Source organism: Conger conger, chromosome 1 (genome assembly GCF_963514075.1).
Source record: "Conger conger chromosome 1, fConCon1.1, whole genome shotgun sequence".
Lineage (NCBI taxonomy): Eukaryota > Metazoa > Chordata > Actinopteri > Anguilliformes > Congridae > Conger > Conger conger.
In genome coordinates this window covers 6120188-6141439 of record NC_083760.1, presented here as the reverse complement: position 1 = coordinate 6141439, position 21252 = coordinate 6120188, and the positions used below count along the sequence as shown (strand labels likewise).

Genomic DNA, 21252 nt, shown 5'->3' with positions numbered 1-21252 from the left:
GAAAAACACAAGACGTGACAAACCGGGACTAGAGACAGGGGCAACATCAATAGCACATCAATTAACCCTGTCGAGGTGTGAGGTCACAAATACCTGATTAGAACGTTCACAGCCGATCGTTCTAACGCTGATGTCACAATCAGTACTGCTGACTGAAAGCAGTGGAGTTCTGGAACACTGAAAACATTGTTGTACAGTATTCCGGGGAACGGGGTTTCGGCACGTCATGGGGGATGGGTGGGTGTTGCGTGCGGGGTACAGATGGAAATGTTTTAAGGCGAAAACTTTTTTTACATTTTCTGTTTGAATTATTATTATTTTTTAAATAAAAAAATACAACTGCCGATTTACCCTTCAGCAATTTATTCAGTAAAAAATATCAAGCAGCACAGATGGATATCATTTTAAAATTAGATAGTGGTGCAATTCACTCTGGAGAAGACAGTCTGCTAAATGCCGGCGATGCAATGTAACATCCAGCCTTTTTAATGTGCTCGCATCAAATTCAGCATGAGGAACAGCTTACCAATACATCCATTTTCCGTGCATGAAGTTACTTCGAAAAGGCATTCGCCAACATCCCGCTGATTTAATGCCACAGTTTTAGAACTGCGCAGTCAACAGGCTGCCAATTAATTCAGTTCAAAGGAATGCATTTCTAATAGGCTCATATGTTGCCAGTACGTCGCAATAGTGCACATGAACTGGGCTGAGTTGTTTCACGCAGAGGGCTACTGGATGGCCCCACAGACTGGGATAAAATCCAGACCGTGCCAACGACAACTGTGGCCAGTACCTCAGTGTCTCCGCAGGGTGAATCGCTATGGCGATCAGGGTTCAGTCCACTCTCTAGCTCCCCCCTCTGGCCAGTCGGATGGACTGCTTGTCAAAGCTGCACCTCAACATTCTTCCTCCCACCCTACTCTGTGCAAGCCCAGTCTATAGTCCGCCATGGGAAAAGAGCAGCTTGGGTCTGTATCACAAAGCAGGATGACTGAGTTATCTGGATAACGGCGCTGAGTAAAAACCAGAACAGCTCTTTTTACCTCAGTCCACGTTCAGTTTGGAGTTTTAGTTTTTTTTTACATTACTGGCATTTTTCAGACTCTCTTATCCAGAGCGATGTACAGTTCATTATAGCAAGCAGGAGACAATCCTCCCCTGGAACAGGGTTAAGGGCCCGACGGCTGTGTGGATCTCATTGCGGCTACACTGGGCTTCGAATCACCGACCTTGCGGGTCTCAGGCATGTACCTTAACCACTATGCTACAGGCCACTCAGTGCAGTTTTCCTGCTACCTCAGCAATCCAGGGGCCTGTCCCATGAAGCAGGATTACTACAGTCCATGTTCCTGATTTGGGCAGCACCCGGGTTTAACTCGGTGCAGTTATCGGTCTAACGCAGTCATCCTGCTTCGTGATACAGGACCCTGGCGACATCACACGTTTGTGAATCAACAGTGAATCAACAGTGCTCTGCTCTCGTGAATCAACAGTGAGCTACACAGCATGAACGGGGCAGCGCTTGTAAATAATCTGAAATTCCAAACTACGGTGGGAATTGGACATGTTTAGCCCCATCGTTGGTGCCCAAATTAAAATCAAATATGAATATAAAAATGAAGTTTTTTTTTTTTCTTTTTTCTAAACAGTTGGGCACACACCTGTGACAGCTTCCTGTGGCGTTATTGTCGCTGTGGTGTGAGAGATCGAGAGCTTCATTTCATTACATTATATTACATTTACATTTTAGTCATTCAGCAGAGGCTTTTAATCCACAGTTATTTCCACAGTGTGATGATGGAGAGATCCAGAGGAGAACATAGGGATGAAGCAATCAGAACATAGGGATGAAGACGCATAAAAACGAGCTGATCCAGGCCAGTGGTTCTGATACTTTGGGTTGGGAGACCCACATATTCTCTCGCCCTCACTCCGTTATACACTTCCATGAACATTCACACGAGCGACATTAAACCCACCTCTAGTTCCTCTAGCCACTCTACATGCGCATCTCCAGCTAAACGGTGCCTGCAGTTATATCAGTGTGTTACAAACATGTGTCGAAGATTTGAACATATGTTTGGTGATATTTTGAGACATGGTGGGTTGCAGAATGAGTATCCCCTCAGAAAGTGGATTGTGGGTTTGAAAAGCATGAATCAAAGATAATACTCATAAGAAAGGATAAAGACAGTAAAGTCATAGGCGGTTGGACGGTTTGCATATCTGTCAGATCTCTCTCTTCCTTATCGTCATCATCACAGACATCACACTGGCTCCAGCAGACTGGTTTTTATATTCAAGGAGAGAGAGAGAACCTGAGAAAGAGAGAAGAAGAGAGAGAGAAAGCAAGAGACCTGTGAGAGAGCGCATGACAGCCTAGGAGAGAGAGAGCGAGACAGAGTCTGAGAAAAAAAAAGTGAGTGATAGAGAGATGATAGATGAGTGAGAGAGAGTTTTAAGCCACCTTCATTGTGACACTAACACGTTGCAACTAAACAAAAAGAAACTGAGCAGACAAGACAAAACAACTACGACAAATAAGACAGAGAAAACAGAACAGGGAAGAAAAAAGGTTCACAGCGAGAGAGGAGAGAGAGGAGAGAGAAAGTGTGTGCGAAAGAAAGAGAAGGAGAGAGAGAAGGAGAAAGACAGAACAGCTGCTCCTCTCTGAAAGGTCACTTTTATAACTCACCAGGGGAGACGGGCAGAGCAAAGCGCTATCCCAGCATGCTCAGTTAACGACAGGAGGCTGTGCTTCCTTTTTAATTGGCTAATTGCTTCCCTCTCCCCGCTGTAGTCCTCTGCTGGTTTCCATGCACACCCGCACAGCGCCCGATGGGATTACGCAACCGCCAGGAAACGCATGGGCCGAGAGAACAGCACCCCGCCGCGGCACGCTCTGTTTGTCCCCACACAGCCACCGTACCCAAACCCAAATCTCAATCTTCTGCCTCTCTCTCCGTCCCAGACACCCCGATTCCATCTACACCACTCTCCAACTCAGCATTTATAGGATCTCTATAAAAAAGAATTTTGCTGACACTATCCAAAGTGATTTACAGTTTATTAGACTAAGCAGGGGACAATCCCCCCCCCTTGTTGCAATAGAGGGTTAAGGGGCTCGCTCAAGAGCCCAACCGCTGTGTGGATCGTCTTGTGGCTACACCAGGGCTTGAACCACCAACCTTCCTGGTCTGAGTCATAAAGTAAGGCAAAGATTGTGCCAAGTTGGTTCAATGTGCTTCGCCAAAGGGTTCAAGGTTTGAGCGTGAAGGTTGAAACATGAATGTTCACGTTTCCCCATACCATTTCTAAAGGACTACATTCATACAGTACTGGCTTGACTAAACAAACTGCTTAATGTGTATTTTTTATGTACGGAATGGACCATATGCAAAAAATATATCCCACGTTAACCTCCCAGGACTTCTAATCTTTCTCCAATCACATCAGCTCACTTTCATTTCATGTGCAGATAATTCCTTCGGAAAGTGGTGACACGTTTTAACTGATGAAGTAATCAACTTACCTACAGGTGAGTGGGGTCCTAATTGCAAACAGCTGCTCAGTCAAACTAGACTGATGAAGAGGCAAAGACAAACGGCAGCAAGCCAAACCTACTGTAAATGTGTTTAACGAAAAATGAAGGAAACGCATGATTTTCACAACCGTAATTGACCAAGAGACCTGCTGTCACAAAAACCAGCTTGCCTGGAGAACCAGCTTGCCTGGAGAACCAGGCGCGAATTTTAGAGCCAGTCAGAGTATAATCAAAGTATAATCATCCATATTGTAGAAATAGACATGGCATACCAGTTGACCGACTCTGGTTACATCGAGGTGAGTGAGTGAGTGAATGAATGATTGAATCAACAGGTATGTTATGTTGTGCACCAGCTGTGCTGTGTGTGTGTGTGTGTGTGTGTGTGTCTTTCTGTTTGTGGGTGGATATGCATGCATTTGTGTAAAAGGAGTTCACACAGTTCTTGATAAAATCAGGTCTTGTTTATATGAAATGGTTACCCAGCATTTTAAGAGTGATCTCTAAAACTTACCCCTAACGGTGTGTCAAGACCCCTAACGGCATGTCAAGACCCCTAACGACATGTCAAGACCCCTAACGGCATGTCAAGACCTCGGCTCGTGTAATGAGCTTCATATCGATCCCACACACGCTGTGAGCCCTGCTGTCTGATGGAGGCTCATTTAATGCTGCCCGCTGCACTGTGGGGATTGTAAGGGTCACGGCGTTAAAGTAAAAAAAAAACAACTGCGGCAAGTCAAGAGGACTCAAATCTTCCTCTCAGCGCATTCATCCACCAGTCCGGGAACCCCCGAGTCTATAACAGAAACCCCCAATCGTTATCCAGATTCCGTCTTAATTTGGATCTTTCACACGTCATCCCATTCAGATCTGTGAAAGCCACAACACTCCATCCCAGACTACGCACAGCCTTCGGAAATCAGTGCCTGTCGATTCGGCCGTTGGGACAGGACGGAGACGTCCTCCCATATCTGTGCCCGAGATGTCCCAGCTAACGCATAACGTCCTCATAAAGTTACTGGAGCGTTTTTGTCAACGTTGTAACATTGCCACGACATGGCGGCAACATTGTGAGTATATTTTGCATTAGCTGTGGTGAGGCTTACCATTCTCTGGCGGTGGGGATTCTCATTGCATCGTAGGGGAATTCATTTAATTAAAATTGAATTAAAATTAATTTGATCGGAGTCGCTTCTAGTGGCACGGATGGTGCAGTGGGTAGCACTGCCGCCTCACAGCAAGGAGGTCCTGGGTTCGAATCCCCGTTGGCCGGGGTCTCTCTGTGCGGAGTTTGCATGTTCTCCCCGTGTCTGCGTGGGTTTCCTCCGGGTACTCCGGTTTCCTCCCACAGTCAAAAGACATGCAGGTTAGGCTGATTGGAGAGTCTAAATTGCCCATAGGTATGAGTGTGTGAGTGTGTGAGTGAATGGTGTGTGTGCCCTGTGATTGACTGGCGACCTGTCCAGGGTGTATTCCTGCCTTTCGCCCAATGTATGCTGGGATAGGCTCCAGCCCCCCTGTGACCCTGTTCAGGATAAGCGGGTTCAGATAATGGATGGATGGATGGATGGAGTCGCTTCTCACACGAGTAACAGAATGCTGGGTGTCAGGTCCCGTGTATGTATTGCGTGAGGGTTGTTCTAACGCAGGCGTACCTAAACTGGTGTGGGAGCACGCTTTGAGCACTAAGACAGCCAATTCAACTCATTCATTATCTAACCAGGGTGTTCAATCCAAAGCGAAGTTTAATCACCTTAGCGCTCAGCTAATACAAATCCATCACCCACACCCGCCATTTTATGATGAAACTGAACACCGCTGTTTTAATGCAAACTGACTGCAGTTTGAGGCAATTGAGACAATGATGCATGAGCTCATTGCATATTCAGCTGCCTCACTGCAAACATGGGTCACCCCCCAAATCCTGATGCACAGGGTGGGGAACCCCAAGTTTTGTTACATTAACACTGTGATCCCTACAATCCCCATTGTGCAGCAATGTAAAAAAACTTGGGGTTCCCCACCCTGTACATCAGGATTTGGGGGGAGATCCATGTTTGAACTGATTTTCTTTCCAACCACTAGGAATGTCGTTATTCCTGGGTGACAAGTTACCTGATTGAGCCACATTACGTCACCTTGCTACGCATAAGATGAGAAAGACGTGTTCTCTATTCTGAACTATCAATCTTTTAGATCAACTAATGCTTGCATGTGCCGTACTGCAAAAGAGTGTTCTAGAAAGAGGGTTACACTTTTAATCAAGTGCGTCAGACTCACAGGCAAAACGAAATAATTACTGAAAGTGCCTTCACCCGATTATTGAATCGAAATCAACAAGCCGAACCAGTATCGTGCTAATGTCTTTATTTAACTCAAAGTTATTTTCAACCTTTTTACTAATCAGGAGATTGGCTGCAACAAACGCCAGCATACTCATGGGTAGCAGAGTCAGGAGTGAAAGCCCTGCTCGAAGTATGCAGCACGTCTTCTAACCACACCGGGTACTAATGCGGCTCATTCCAATCCCTTATTTCTCTACTTTTTCTCTTTTTCTTTCTTCTTTTCTTGCCCCTAGCTCCACCCATCAGGAGAGGCTAGCAAAAGATGACAACGTCAAAGAAGACGGGCGGAAATCGAGAAAACGAGAATTAGGCAAATGGGACGTCTGTGCTTCTTGAATCGAAACTCTGCAATTACCGACGTCTTGTTCAAATGTCAGTTCGAAGCCATTTCAGTTACAGACGTGGCGAGAGGTGGGGAGAGGTGGACCCACAGGTCGTTCAATTATAGGTCACGCTTTAGGAAGTAATACCTCCGCAAAGGGTGCGCTTGTGTTTCCTCACGAGAAAGGAAATCTCTACTTCGACAGTGATTGAGCCTTATTTTCCAACATGTTTAAAGCAGTGTGCTTTATTAACGATTTAATGGAATCAACCGACGTCTTACATTTTTCAAATAAAACAAATATCCCCACCCCAAAAAAAACAAACAAAAACAAAACAAAACAAAAACAAAACAACAGGTTCCACAATCTTTGGCACCCCTGATCTAATGCTTTGTTCGAACACCCCTGGCAAAGATGGCAGTCATGGGTCTTTTCCTATAATTTCTGATATGTTTGCAGATCACATCAATGACCCACCACCATATCTAAATGAATAAATGAATAGTTTATATTTGACAGTAGGTATAAGCTGGTTCTCCTTGTATGCATTCCATTTTGCCACCAAACATATCAATTTGCCAACAGCAAATGTTGTGTTCATTCGTAACCACCCTTCCAAGGAGTTTGTTGGTACGGAGGTGCGGCCTGTAGCGTAGTGGTTAAGGTAAATGACTGGGACACGCAAGGTTGGTGGTTCTAATCCCGGTGTAGCCACAATAAGATCCGCACAGCCGTTGGGCCCTTGAGAAAGGTTCTTAACCCTGCATTGCTCCAGGGGAGGATTGTCTCCTGCTTAGTCTAATCAACTGTATGTCGCTCTGGATAAGAGCGTCTGCCAAATGCCATTAATGTAATGTAATTTTATGGGGGGTTTTTTTAAGACTTGATGACCCCATGACATAACCAATCTCTGCAATTCTTAAACTGTGATCCTCTGGTTACTTGTGGCCTCACCCTCTTCCTTACCGTCTGTGGGGATAACATGCACTTGCGTCCTCTTCCAGGCAAGTTTTAAATTCCTTCCATACGTTTTAAAAAGTACATTTACTCCTTTTTATTACTGCTCTTACAGTGCTAAACAGTATGCTTAACCTTTAATGTTTTTTGGGGTTTTTTTTTTTTTTTTACCCATTGCCCTACTTGTGATGTGAATTACCATCTGCGTCTTCTGAATTGACAGTTTGTTGGGTTTTCCCATGCAGATGGTTGGCAAGGGGGGTTTGCATGTTTGTGACACCCTTTTTACTCTCTGGTGAAACAGGAAGTGATGGTATGACACAATATAGTTCTGACTAAATTTCTGACTAAATTTAGTAAAACTGTATTTCCACTTACACCTGCGTTTTTTTTTTAGAAAAAATGAAACTTAAAAAAAAATAATAATAATAATTTAAACCTACAATTTAAAAATAAAAAAAGTAATAAATTGAGACATGAGTAAACGCATTGAAATAAAAGTATGTCATTCTCCCGTATGTTTGAATATAAAATACAGAACATTATCAATGTTGTTTTTTTATATGCAGCCTTAATTAATTCTGCCGCCCACTATAAAAGGGCTGTCTTTTTCACTGCGCACCTTTGGCGCCATCTGGTGTCTGAAAAGATGGCAACATGGCACCCGTTCAAACTCCGGTAATAACCGGTTGTCAGCGCCATGAAATGAGGCTACCAATTGCTTCACAGATGACAGTAAAATATGACTGCTTAAAAAAACAGAAACACCGAGAGCATAGCAGTAGCTGGATTGAGCGGCTCCTCTCCATCTCAGCAGTTTTGGTACACATCCTCGGTCCAGTTAAATTGCTGATACTTCGAAGCGCACACGCGCACACACACGCGCGCACGCACACGCACACGCACACGCACACGCACACGCACACGCACACGCACACGCACACGCACACGCACACGCACACGCACACGCACACGCACACGCACACACACACACACACACACACAAACACAAACAAACAAACAAACAAACAAAAAGGAAATTAGTACAATATACGACAACGGAATATGCTCTTTTTAGGAGTGAAGCCCAGGCCTCAGAAAGTATAAGGCCTGCCATATGTATCTTCATTTAACCCCAGGGGCTGCAGTGGTGAGGGCTTTTTTGCATTTTTTTCCCCCCCACAGTGGACTTTTCTATCACTCTGCTAACAGGAAATACCATTTTAAAGTCTCGAAACTCGTGATTCTATCTGCATGAACTATTTTAAGATGACAACAGCCCCTTATTTTGTAACATATGGGTGGCACAAAAAAGTGTGGAGTTGCATTATTCCTCTGCATTAGAAATGCAATTCTAAAAATGTGCCAACTCGGAGAAACGTCGATAGAATGTCCATTGTTTACTTGGAATTTCTCTGGAGGAATTATCATGGTTATCCCTTTCGCTGTTGCATACTTCTACGAAAGCACTTGCAGGCTACACATGAATGCTATTACCTACATTTTGTATATGCTTTCTAGAACAAGAAAAGCCCACAAGCAAACTTCTCTGGCCAGGATCGACAATCCTGTTGCATAGTCATTTGCAAATCCAGGTTGTTGGAACAAAGTACGGGGAAGGACTTTTACTTTCTGAGCCGGGAGCTTGCACCTCCGTAATGAAAATATGACTGTACCCTATGACTGTATAACTGCATAACTGTACCCTATGGCTGCATAACTGTACCTTATGACTGTATGACTGTATGACTGTACCCTATGGCTGTATGGCTGTATGACTGTATGACTGTACCCTATGGCTGTATGACTGTGCTGTATGACTGTATGACTGTACCCTATGACTGTATGACTGTATGACTGTACCCTATGACTGTATGACTGTATGACTGTACCCTATGACTGTATGACTGTATGACTGTACCCTATGGCTGTATGACTGTATGACTGTACCCTATGACTGTATGACTGTACCCTATGACTGTATGACTGTACCCTATGGCTGTATGACTGTACCATATGGCTGTATGACTGTACCATATGGCTGTATGACTGTACCCTATGGCTGTATGGCTGTATGACTGTACCCTATGGCTGTATGACTGTATGACTGTACCCTATGGCTGTATGACTGTATGACTGTACCCTATGGCTGTATGACTGTATGACTGTACCCTATGACTGTATGACTGTACCCTATGGCTGTATGGCTGTATAACTGTACCCTATGGCTGTATGACTGTACCCTATGGCTGTATGACTGTACCCTATGGCTGTATGACTGTACCCTATGGCTGTATGGCTGTATAACTGTACCCTATGGCTGTATGACTGTACCCTATGACTGTATGACTGTACCATATGGCTGTATGACTGTACCCTATGACTGTATGACTGTATGACTGTACCTTGGGGTCGCCCTCCACCTCGTACAGGCTCTCGGGGACCAGATGGCTAGGAGGTGGTCTCCTAGTGTTCTCGTAGAAACTGTCTGTCTTAACTTCCTTCCGGACAACGCGTTTCACTTCCTTCTGCGACAGGACTGTGCTGGGTGTGTGTTTGCGTTGCCTGACACAGAGAAGGGGGGAGGGAGAGAGGGAGAGAGAGAGAGGGAGAGAGAGAGGGCAAAGAGGGGAAGGGAGAGAGAAAATAGAGAAATGGGAAGAGAAAAAGAGAGAGAAGAAAAGAGTGAACTAAAAGGAATCTAAGCTAAAAGGCATAGCATTTTTGTAATAAAAAAAGACAGGCAACATTTGCTTGAACGATAACGACTGTGACTGTGGATTTGTTTACATATCGTGATATCATCTTGCGTAATTTTCCCTGCGTAAACGAATTACTTTTGTGCAAGAAGTGAACATATTATTAAGCATTATGACAGTCAGCATTTAAAGCAAGTGCCTTGGTATAATTCTGGTCTGGAACAATTAACATATGCTCACTACATTACATTACATTACATTACATTACATTAATGGCATTTGGCAGACGCTCTTATCCAGAGCAACGTACAGTTTATTAGACTAAGCAGGAGATAATCGTCCCCTGGAGCAATGCGGGATTAAGGGCCTTGCTCAAGGGCCCAACGGCTGTGTGGATCTTATTGTGGCTACACCAGGGAACAAACCACCGACCTTGTGTGTCCCAGTCATGTACCTTAACCATTACTGACTACTGACTCCTAGTGGTTAATTCTAATTCTAATACCCAGCTTGTAGCCCGTTCTGATTCTCACTGAATTGATCAAGTCTCAGTTAATATATGCATAGGTAGAGTTCAAGAAAGCAATTCATGAGAAACCAATTAATACTAGTATAATATGAGTATTTAAAAGTGCAATTATCCAATTGACACACGATGCATACAATTACAATTAAGCAAATTACAAACTAGTCAAATAGTCAATTGCAAACGTACCTTTTCATGCGTTTACAAAAGAAAATGGCTCCCAGTAAAAGACACAAAGCCAGTGCTCCTGCGATTGTTCCAAACGTCATCGCCGAGTGCCCCTCTGTCAGACACATACGCATTATCATCTTTAGCCAAGAGTCAACTGAATCCAAATCCAGCCCTTGGTTATCTTTTCTCCTGGGTAATTAGTACTCCTGATTGGCTAGACTATTTTCATAACATGACTCCCAGGTAAAGGGAGGGTGGAAAACCAGGAAATTGGCGATCCAAAACCACGTGATGCCGATTCACATAAGTAATGATATCTCAGCAATGACTCAAACATCCAAGACCGAATTTTCAAGAGATGGTGCTGACATTATACCCTGACATTTTTTTTCAAGATTAGAATCACTCATAATGCTGCTAATCTTTTGTCTTTGGGGTGAACATAAGATACCGTAATATACCTCTATACTTTCATAGAAGATGGTGAAGTATTATTATTATACAGTGGTATAATTTATCCAGCAGCATGACCTACAGCAATGGAGTCACACAAATTAGCGCAGATCTATTAATTTAACTTGTTAAACAATCCTAAGCAATTGCGGTTCCAGGGGTCTGTTTCGAGGCCAAATAGTCATGTTAAATGTCATTAAAGTCTGTGACAATGGGGTCCAATATTGGGTTGAGTTGACATGGAATTGCCTGCATAGCAGAGGTGTCCAGTCTTAAAGGGCCGGCGTGGGTGCAGGTTTTTGTTTTAGCCCAGCAGTAACACACCTGATTACACTAATGAACGAATCGCGGTCTTTAATCAAGACCTTGATGAGTAGAATCAGCTGTCTTAGTCCTGTGCTAAAACAACAAACTGCACATACTCCTTTGCGCAAGCGAGCACACTAACTGCAACGATACAAACATTCAACACACACACACACGCGCACACACGCGCACACACGCGCACACACGCGCACACACGCGCACACACGCGCACACACGCGCACACACACGCACGCACGCACGCACGCACGCACGCACGCACGCACGCACGCACACACACGCACACACACGCACACACACGCACACACACGCACACACACGCACACACACGCACACACACACACACACACACACGAGTGAATATCATTCTGTGCTTACTGCAGTGCACTGTGCAGACGTTACCTGGACCACAGTGGGGTACTCATGAGGTGTATTTTGAGGAACTGACAGCTTAAAGCTGTTGTCTATAGCACTTTAACAGGAAGTGATCGCCCGTTGCACCACGATGTGTGACATTTGTCAGCTGTGGCTGTGAGGGTATGTTTTTACTGGTAGATTTATTTATGAATATGAGCACCCCATCACATTTAGAAGTGTCTTCTGACCTGAGCATAGCACAACACAACACAACACAACACAACACAACACAACACAACACAACACAACACAACACAACACAACACAACACAACACAACACAACACAACATAACATAACATAACATAACATAACATAACATAACATAACATATAGCATAGCATAGCATAGCATAGCATAGCATTGCGGTGAGAACAGGCCATTCAGCAATACTCGGTTTTTCCTGCTACTAAAATGTACCTACTGCTTAGTTTGCCTTAAGGCTAAATAATATCTAGCACCGTATCAATCTGGTCTTGAAACCCCCCCAGTGTTTCTGCCTCCACCACATTTACTGGCAAGCTATTCCACACAGTGACCACTTTTTCACACTCTGTGTTGAAAAAATGCTTGTGTGGAATTTGCGCCAATTTTCATTTATGCCCTCTCGTTCTGCTAACCAAACTCACCCTGAAGAATCACCAGTAGTTGACTTTGTTAATCCCTTTTTAAAGGGATTTGAAATCCCTTTTTTGTTTATCTTTGTTAAGTTTGTGAATTTAAAAGCCTCAATCTTTTTTTCTCATAACTTTTGTTGTCCTGGTTTCGACAAATGCGATATTCGGAGAACCCTACCTGTTGAAGGTAGCTGCAGCTGGTAAAAGGCATCTCCGTGCTGATTGGTGGCATTACAGTAGACATGTGGACCCTCATCTCCCATTGGTCCTGTGAGAATAGACCTCAGGACCCGCCCACTGAGAGTGGAGGATATGTTGTGCTTCTCATTGGTTGGGGAGCTCATGGAGGACCATGTGACCTTCGCTGTGGGGTTGGAGTCCACCACGCACTCGCACCTGATCGGTCCGTTACCCAGGGTGCAACTGGAGGCCGGGAGAATATGAGGGGCATCTGGAGGAGACACAGACACAGGTGTGTGTGTGTGTGTGTGTGTGTGTGTGTATGTGTGTGGGTGTGTGTGTGTGTGTGTATGTGTGTATGTGTGTATGTGTGTATGTGTGTGTGTGTGTGTGTGTGTGTGTGTGTGTGTGTGTTCTGAATAGCTAAAGAACAACATGACACACGAAAAAGAGGGTGGGGTTTAGAAAGCACACACGTCCCACAATGCACCAGTGGTCTAAGAGGCGAAGAACTTTTGAAGTATTGAAGCATTGCAAGAACCCTAATTTGAAGAATTAAAGTATTGTAAGTTATTTTCAAATGCCATGGAGCAGTTAAGATGATCCCGTTTCTGCAACAAAACCACCATTCTCATGCGAGAATGAAAACTAAAAAATCGTTATGACTGTCGGTTTGACACAGCGCTGGAAGCTTAATGCACTCTATCTCTACCTCAGAAATAGTCGGCTGGCCCCCACTGCAGCTACAAAGATGGTGGAAGCCACCACACTTCCCTGTCCTGGGCTCAGTGGGTGAATAGCTCTCTCCAAATTACTTACATGGAAACATCAATCGCTCGGATTCATGGAGCTAAAAAAAACAAAAAATTAGATGCCTGGCATTCAGCAGCTGCTGCTGTTAATGGTTGGCATTATGATTTCAGGCGTCTGATTTGAATCGTTTTCGGACCATTTTCCATGGTCCGTGGGCGTATGCATGACACGACCCCCCAGTAATTGGCATCGCGGGTCAAGGCAAATAAATGGGGAAACGGTTTAAAGGAATACAGTCAACAGGAATGGGAAGCTCCCGCAGTGGCAGAGGACGCAGCGAGTACGTTTGACGCGTGGCGGGAATGGATGAGAATGCGGCTCCTACACTCCACGTTCAGCCCGGTGACGGGGGAGCTGGCCTCTCCCACCTCGTTCCGGGCGGAGCAGCGGTAGGGCCCGGAGTCCCTGGTCACCGCGGCGACCCTCAGGTCACGGGAGCCCCCCTCCAGGCTCGTCTCCTGCCCCTCCGGCCCCCGGAACCAGCGGTACCCCGACACGGGCGGACTGCCCTGTCCCGTGCAGGTTAGGGTCACCCCCGCTCCCTCCAGCTGTCGGGCGGGGGACTGGGTAACCGTCACGTTAGCGGGAAGCGCTGGAACAAAATAAATAGAATTCAAGCTTAAAACCTTCTGCTTTTTTTTCTTATTTTGCCCAAAGCGACTTGCAGTTGATTAGACTGAGCTGGGGACAATCCCCCCTGGAGCAATGTGGGGTTAAGGGGCCTTGCTCAAGGGCCCAACGGCTGCACTGATCTTACTGTGGCTACACAGGGGTTTGAACCACCAAACTGTATATACTATGCTCGGTTTCTATGGCTTTACTGGCACTTTAAAATGTTAGACTTTTAAATACCATCTTTAAGAACATAGAGTGTGTGTGTGTGTACGTGTCCGTGTCCGTGTGCGTGTCCGTGTGCGTGCATGTGTGTGCGTGTGTGCGTGTGTGAGTGTGTGTGTGTGTGTGCGTGTGTGAGTGTGTGTGTGTGTGTGTGTGTGAGAGAGAGTGTGTGTGTGTGTGTGTGTGTGTGTGAGAGAGTGTGTGTGCGTGTGTGTGAGAGAGTGTGTGTGCGTGTAAGAGTCTTTTCCTTCACCTTTCACACGGATCCTCAGTTGGCGCCGGTCCTGGCCGTGGAGGTTGTTGGAGATGCACGTGACCCTGGTCGTCTCCTTGGCGTCCTTACCCACCCGCGACCAAGCCGCCTTCACCACGTCCCCCTCGCGGACGCTGGGCCGGCCGGGGCGTGGGGCTCCGTCCACCTCCCACCGCAGGGTGGCCAGGGGCCTGGCCGAGGCCTCACACCAGCACCTCAGAGACCCAGAGTCGAAGGTGCACTGGGAGGCCTCGGATATGGAGGGTTTGTCTGCGGAGACAGCCAGACGGGCCCAGGTTCAGCCTTAGCTTTCAACAGGGCCAAGAGTGGGGCGATGACGGTCTAACGGGGGGGGTCCCTGAGAGGTGGGGTGTGTGGGCGTGTGTACATGGGTGTCCATCCCAGACACTGTTAGCAGTTCTGATGAGGTCAAAAAAACGGTCACTCAATGTCATGTTTCCGTGACAAAGGGCTCATAGTTCAGCTAAAGGTAGCTCAACTGAATGATCATTTATCACTTATAATAATTCAAATGAATTGTATTGTATTGGGAATCGGAGGAGGAATATGCGCACGGACGCAGACGCAGACGCAGACGCAGACGCAGACGCAGACGCAGACGCAGACGCAGACGCAGACACAGACACAGACAGACACAGACAGACGCAGACGCAGACGCAGACGCAGACGCAGACGCAGACGCAGACACACAGACACACAGACACACAGACACACAGACACACAGACACAGAATACTCACACTCATTGATCACTTCGAAGTCGGGCGAGCTGCCGCGCCCCGCGGTGTTGCTGGCTTCGCAGCGGAACAGGTTCTGGTTCCGGTCCAGTTCTGTGATGAGCGCGGTCTCAGAGGTGTGGCCCAGCAGCGTGAGCTGACCCTGATTGACGCGGTACCACCGGTACCAGACCGCGGGCGGGTTCGCCTGGCTTCGGCAGGACAAGGACACCCTTCCGACCACGGTGTGGTCGCCATGGATACTCACTGATTTCGGGGCATCTGGGAAAAGAACAACGGTAATGAGTAACAGGGTCAACGGGGGGGGGGGGGGGCAAGACACCTAACCCCCAAATGCTCCTGACGAGCTGGACGGCGCCTTGCATGGCAGCCAATCGCCGTCGGTGTGTGAGTGTGTGTATGAACGGGTGAATGGAGAAGCATGAATTGTACAGCGCTTTGGATAAAGGCGCAACATAAATGCCGACCATTTACCATTTACCATTTGCCATTTTCTCCTACACTACGGCGTGGTAGTCGGGCCCCGCTTCATTAAGCGCACCGGACGCTCAGCTGGGCGTAGCCGCGGTAACTCACACAGGACATGGAGCACGACCTCCCTGCTGGCGCTGGCGCCCCCGTGATGCGTGACCTCACACGCCAGGCTCCGCCCGTTGTGCTCAGCGGCGGCGGTCCAGGAGCGCTCCAGGGTGACCGTGGCCTCCCCCGTCCGGCTCTGCGTGACCTGCCCCGCGACCGGCCCGCCGCGCGCGAAGAAGGAGAGGGTCGGGGGGTGGGGGGGGCAGCCGTGGGAGACGCTGCAGGAGAGCACGGCCGTGGCCCCCTCAGCCAGGCTCACGGTGGACGAGGCCAGGAGGGCCTTCCCCTCGCTCACCCGTATCTCCGGCTGGGCCGCATGCTCTGGGGGAGGGGGGGAAGGAGAAGGTAAATGGTAAATGGTCGGCATTTATATAGCGCCTTTATCCAAAGCGCTGTACAATTGATGCTTCTCATTCACCCATACACACACACGCTCGCACACCGACGGCGATTGGCTGCCATGCAAGGCGCCGACCAGCTCGTCAGGAGCATTTGGGGGTTAGGTGTCTTGCTCAGGGACACTTCGACACAGCCCGGGCGGGGGATCGAACCGGCAACCCTCCGACTGCCGGACGACTGCTCTAACTGCTCTAACATTTACACTGCACCGCAACAACCTGGAGGGACCAACCTGGACCTGTTCAAACCACACGCACAACCTGGACCTGTTCAAACCACACGCACAACCTGGACCTGTTCAAACCACACGCACAACCTGGACCTGTTCAAACCACACGCACAACCTGGACCTGTTACATTACATTACATTAGTGGCATTTGTGCCTCACAGCAAGGAGGTCCTGGGTTCGAATCCCCGTCGGCCGGGGCCTCTCTGTGTGGAGTTTGCATGTTCTCCCCGTGTCTGCGTGGGTTTCCCCCGGGTACTCCGGTTTCCTCCCACAGTCCAAAGACATGCAGGTTAGGCTGATTGGAGAGTCTAAATTGCCCGCAGGTATGAGTGTGTGAGTGAATGGTGTGTGTGCCCTGTGATGGACTGGCGACCTGTCCAGGGTGTATTCCTGCCTTTCGCCCAATGTATGCTGGGATAGGCTCCAGTCCCCCTGCGACCCTGTTCAGGATAAGCAGGTTCAGATAATGGATGGATGGATAGTGGCATTTGGCAGACGCTCTTATCCAGAGCGACATACGACAACGTGCATACCCATAACCAGGGATAAGTGCGCTGAAAGACCCTAGTGGGAACTGTTCAAACCACACGCACATTTACACTGCACCGGAACAAGGGGTTCAGCATTCACCAGAGCTAACATAACCCTCAACTGCATTTGATGAAAATGCATACAAACATACAGTACCCACACACACACATACGCACACACACACGTACATGCACACACGCACCCACAAATAGATACATACATAAGTACAGTACATATACACACACATACACAAATAAACACATACATACATACATACATACATACAGTACACACACATAGACGCACATCCACGCACAAAAAAAATACATACATAAAAAAAAAATTTTTTTTTAAAGTCAAAGTGCAATAAGCTTCATCATGGCTGGGCATTCCAACATTGAGAAAAATTGAAACAAACGTACCCGTCACCTCTAATGTCACCGTCTGGTCATAGAAATAGCTGCCCTGCAGCTGGTTTGGCTCGACCCATACGTAGATCTGTTCAGCATTTTGTGCTGCCTGGGCGGGGTATATTTTCAGACTGCAGTCTCCCCGTTCTTTACTGCCACTCAGCTCGGTCTTACCACGGAACTTATCTATCACGCTGTCTGGATGGGACCGACTGTACACCAGCGGGTAGCCACGGCTGACGTACTGGTACCAAGAGACCTCGACGGCAGAGGTGGTCGAAGTGAAGGAGCAAGGAATGACCACGCAAGACCCGGCCAGAGTGGACACCCGCTTGGGAACGCTTACGGACCACTCCCCCCCGACCACAACCACACTCCAAACGGCCAGACCTGTTCAAAATGAGAGACGGAATTGTGACGCAGTAGGCTAAACGGCCGGGTCACGATGACAATATTCACTGCATCACAGTTTCCTTCCCGTATTTGGCTACGTACACAGTATTGTCCAGTGTCATTGACAAAACTTATAACGAAAATAATTCTCACGGGCAAACAACTACACAACCTCTTTCTCTAAAGAATGCATTCCACAATCAACCTTTTAATTAGCAGATTTATGATATCATCTACTCAGTGCAGTTATCCAGCTACCTCAGTAATCCTGCTTTGTGGGTTTTACTCAGTGCAGTTATCCAGCTAACTCAGTAATCCTGCTTTGTGGGTTTTACTCAGTGCAGTTATCCAGCTAACCCAGTAATTCTGCTTTGTGGGTTTTATTCAGTGCAGTTATCGAGCTAACTCAGTAATTCTGCTTTGTGGGTTTTACCTAGTGCAGTTATCCAGCTAAGTCAGTAATTCTGCTTTGTGGGTTTTACTCAGTGCCATTATCCAGCTAAATCCTGCTTTATGGGTTTTACTCAGTGCAGTTATCCAGCTAACTCAGTAATCCTGCTTAGTGGGTTTTACTCAGTGCAGTTATCCAGCTAACTCAGTAATCCTGCTTTATGGGTTTTACTCAGTGCAGTTATCCAACTAACTCAGTAATTCTGCTTTGTGGGTTCTACCCAGTGCCATTATCCAGCTAAATCCTGCTTTGTGGGTTTTACTCGGTGCAGTTATCCAGCTAACTCAGTAATCCTGCCTCGCAATACAGGCCAAGCGGTCCATGGCGACATTCAAAATCGAAGTTAGTCTAGGACTAGGCTTAATGGGTCTGTGACACTGGCCCTCGGACGACTTAAGTTCACTCTTAAGCCTTCGTAACTGCATAACCTCGATTGCTGTTTAAGTACAGATGCACAGATGCAAGCAATTCCAATTGCTGGAGGTTACAGTACCTTGAAGCACAGCGCAGAGAGGAGGTGATCTCCTGAATGACCCCATTAGCTCTGTATACATGTACTAATAAGGCACCGACTTCGTGGTTAAAACAGAACAGAAAAAAGGAGAAACAGAAGTAAAAATGATTGGATGCACCCTGGATTATTCATGAAATGAAACTTATTTTACACCAGCAGGCAACAGAGGAATGATGAAATGTAGTTTAAAAAAGTTTTTTTTTTTTTCCCCATTTAACTTTGGAAATACTTTCATCGCACATTTTACACAGTGCATTGCTTCATGACGACAAACATTCATTTTCACAGTATTTTTAACAGGTAAAAAAAAATAAAAATAAAAAAGTCACTCTCTCTGTCAGACTGATTAGCACATCATCACATTTGTAAAAAAAAATATCTGAAGTAGCCGAGCGATAAACAGAGCATCGAATGTTACGAACCCGTAGGATCTTGAGGTCTTCTTCAGACGCTTCGCACGGGTAACTGGAGAGGCTGTGTTCCTCCTTCAGGAAGTCACACACTGATGCTGACTGCTGAAGTGTTGAGCTTAAGTTAAAGCCAAAGTTACACCCTGCAGGGTGTACTATACCACGCAGAGCCTGAGATAATAATGACCACTGCAGCCAGAGGCGGTTAAAGCCATAGGCAAGGGGTTTTGTTTTTTGTTTTTTTTTGGGTGGGGTTTAGCGCATATCCCCTCCGCTGTACAACACTGTGTATTTTTTATTCATTTATTTTCTTTAAACTTTTTTAAAAAATTGGAACGTAGTTGCTCGTCAGAAATACGAAATGCAGAATTCACACGCAGTGGTAAGCAGTGGACAAAGGCACCGATAACAATGGTTTTCATTGGCCTAGCATCTCTCATTTCACGATCAGACACAGGAAACTAGGTGAGGGGAGCTGACCGCATGTGTGACCGTCTGTAAAAGTGAAAACTGTGCGCGCACATCCCTATGCTCCAGGCTCAAGGGTCGAGGTTTGATTTTAACATCGGTGGATAGTGGAGACACACACACACACACACACACACACACACACACACAGCTGGCAACTCTCATAACAGGCAATCAAGCAATGTACATTTCTATTAATATCTTGGTGCATTTTCCATCTGTTTCTTTGATCGGCTCATTACAGGAAACAATGGCACAGAAATAATATTAACACAGAAAGGGGAACCGTTGCTTCTCGAAACTCTGAAGCTGATCACGTGACACATTTTCTGAAGACTACATTCAATATATACATTATTTTATTCGTGGACATTCATTGAAAAATAAATTAACATACAACATCAACAAAAGAATTACATCTCTTAAAAAGTTGGTTCACAACGGCATTATTAATTTAATGCTGGGGTCCGTAACCCCTGGTCCTGGAGAGCCGCAGGGTGTGCTGGTTTGTGTGGTCACCTTAAAATCACCCAATTCAGACCCAAGAAACCAGGTGAGGGGAGTTAACTGTATAATTAACTGCAGTAATTGATCAATTAAGTGCGCAGTAAAAATGAAAGCCAGCTCACACTGCAGCTCTCCAGGACCCCAGATTTAATGCAATTAATCTATGAATAAATAACCTGAATACAGCGAGTTATTTTATAAACAGATACATCACAGGCCTTGCCCTTATTTTATATACAGTATTGAATGTATGCAATTGTACTTCTGGGCTTTAACTCTTACTGTGATTATATATTCAATATCAATGCATCAAACCCTTGAGAATTAGTTTTACAAATATAAAATTACAGCGCTGCAAAAAAGTTAAACATTGCATGTCGGGAGAGAAAAGAAAAAAAAACGTTAAAACAATTTAGAAAAACATAATGAAAATAAAGTTCAAAAATATATAAAGACAATAGAAAACGTTAATAAACACATGGTAATGGGCAGGTGGACATCAGGGGTCACTAACCCTGTTCCTGGAGATCCACCATCCTGTAGGTTCACTCCAACCCTAATTTGGCACACCAGATTCTACAAATAGATGAGTTCTCTATCTGTTGAATGAGGTGTGCCGTGTTATGGTTGGAGTGAAAACCTACGGGACGGTAGAACTCCAGGAACAGGGTTGGGCAGCCCTGCTCTAGCTGTTGAATGAGGAGTGCTTTGTCAGGGTTGGAGTGAAAACCTACAGGAAGGCAGATCTCCAGGAACAGGGTTGAACAGCCCTGCTCCAGCTGTTGAATGAGGTGTGCTTTGTCAGGGTTGGAGTGAAAACCTACAGGAGGGCAGATGACCCCTGCTGTAGATAATAGCACTGGGTTTAGACAGTAGTGGCCATTCGTACAGGAGGGGGAGGTACCCCAGAGGGGAGAGTAGTGGACCGCTCAGAAGATACCTGGGGAAAAGGGGGGGCAGTAATAAACAAATTAACGGGGAGCCATCCAAAGGCATTTCAATATGCATTTGCATCTGCACAGCTGTTGGGCCCTTGAGCAAGGCCCTTAACCCTGCATTGTTATAGGGGGGATTGTCCCCTTCTTAGCCTAATCAACTATAAGTTATTTGGATAAATGTGACAGGTAAATAACAAAATT

General features: G+C 46.3%; 2 protein-coding genes across 4 annotated transcripts in view; both read right to left on the bottom strand.

Moving 5' to 3' along the window:
* Positions 1-21252, bottom strand: part of vsig10l (V-set and immunoglobulin domain containing 10 like) — a 145631-nt gene that overhangs the window by 109839 nt on the left and 14540 nt on the right. The window contains exons 12-13 of one of the 3 annotated variants that reach the window (XM_061253826.1): positions 20970-21053; positions 20919-20932 (exon numbers count right to left, since the gene is read on the bottom strand). In XM_061253826.1, the coding sequence (XP_061109810.1) occupies positions 20979-21053 (75 nt within the window). In that variant the 3' untranslated portion in view covers positions 20919-20932; positions 20970-20978. Of the gene's footprint in view, positions 1-19943; positions 21054-21252 lie in introns of those variants that run through there. The other 2 variants (XM_061253818.1, XM_061253809.1) reach the window with 2 other exon arrangements.
* On the bottom strand, positions 6448-19288 carry LOC133136664 (B-cell receptor CD22-like). The gene is made up of 11 exons (XM_061254310.1): positions 19151-19288; positions 18708-18771; positions 17383-17760; positions 15798-16121; positions 15225-15482; positions 14465-14734; positions 13700-13966; positions 12560-12832; positions 10590-10683; positions 9581-9740; positions 6448-8030 (listed from the first exon to the last, which is right to left on the bottom strand). The coding sequence occupies exons 2-11, from the start codon at positions 18766-18768 to the stop codon at positions 7986-7988; spliced, it is 2130 nt and encodes a 709-aa protein (XP_061110294.1). The 5' UTR covers positions 18769-18771; positions 19151-19288; the 3' UTR covers positions 6448-7985.

Coding starts and splice junctions, on each gene's coding strand:
- LOC133136664 (XM_061254310.1), bottom strand. CDS start 18,768: ATGTATACAGAGCTAATGGGGTCATTCAGGAGATCACCTCCTCTCTGC. Junction 17,761..18,707: donor TCTCTGCGCTGTGCTTCAAG/GTACTGTAACCT, acceptor CATTTTGAACAG/GTCTGGCCGTTTGGAGTGTG. Junction 13,967..14,464: donor ACTGAGGATCCGTGTGAAAG/GTGAAGGAAAAG, acceptor ATTTTGTTCCAG/CGCTTCCCGCTAACGTGACG.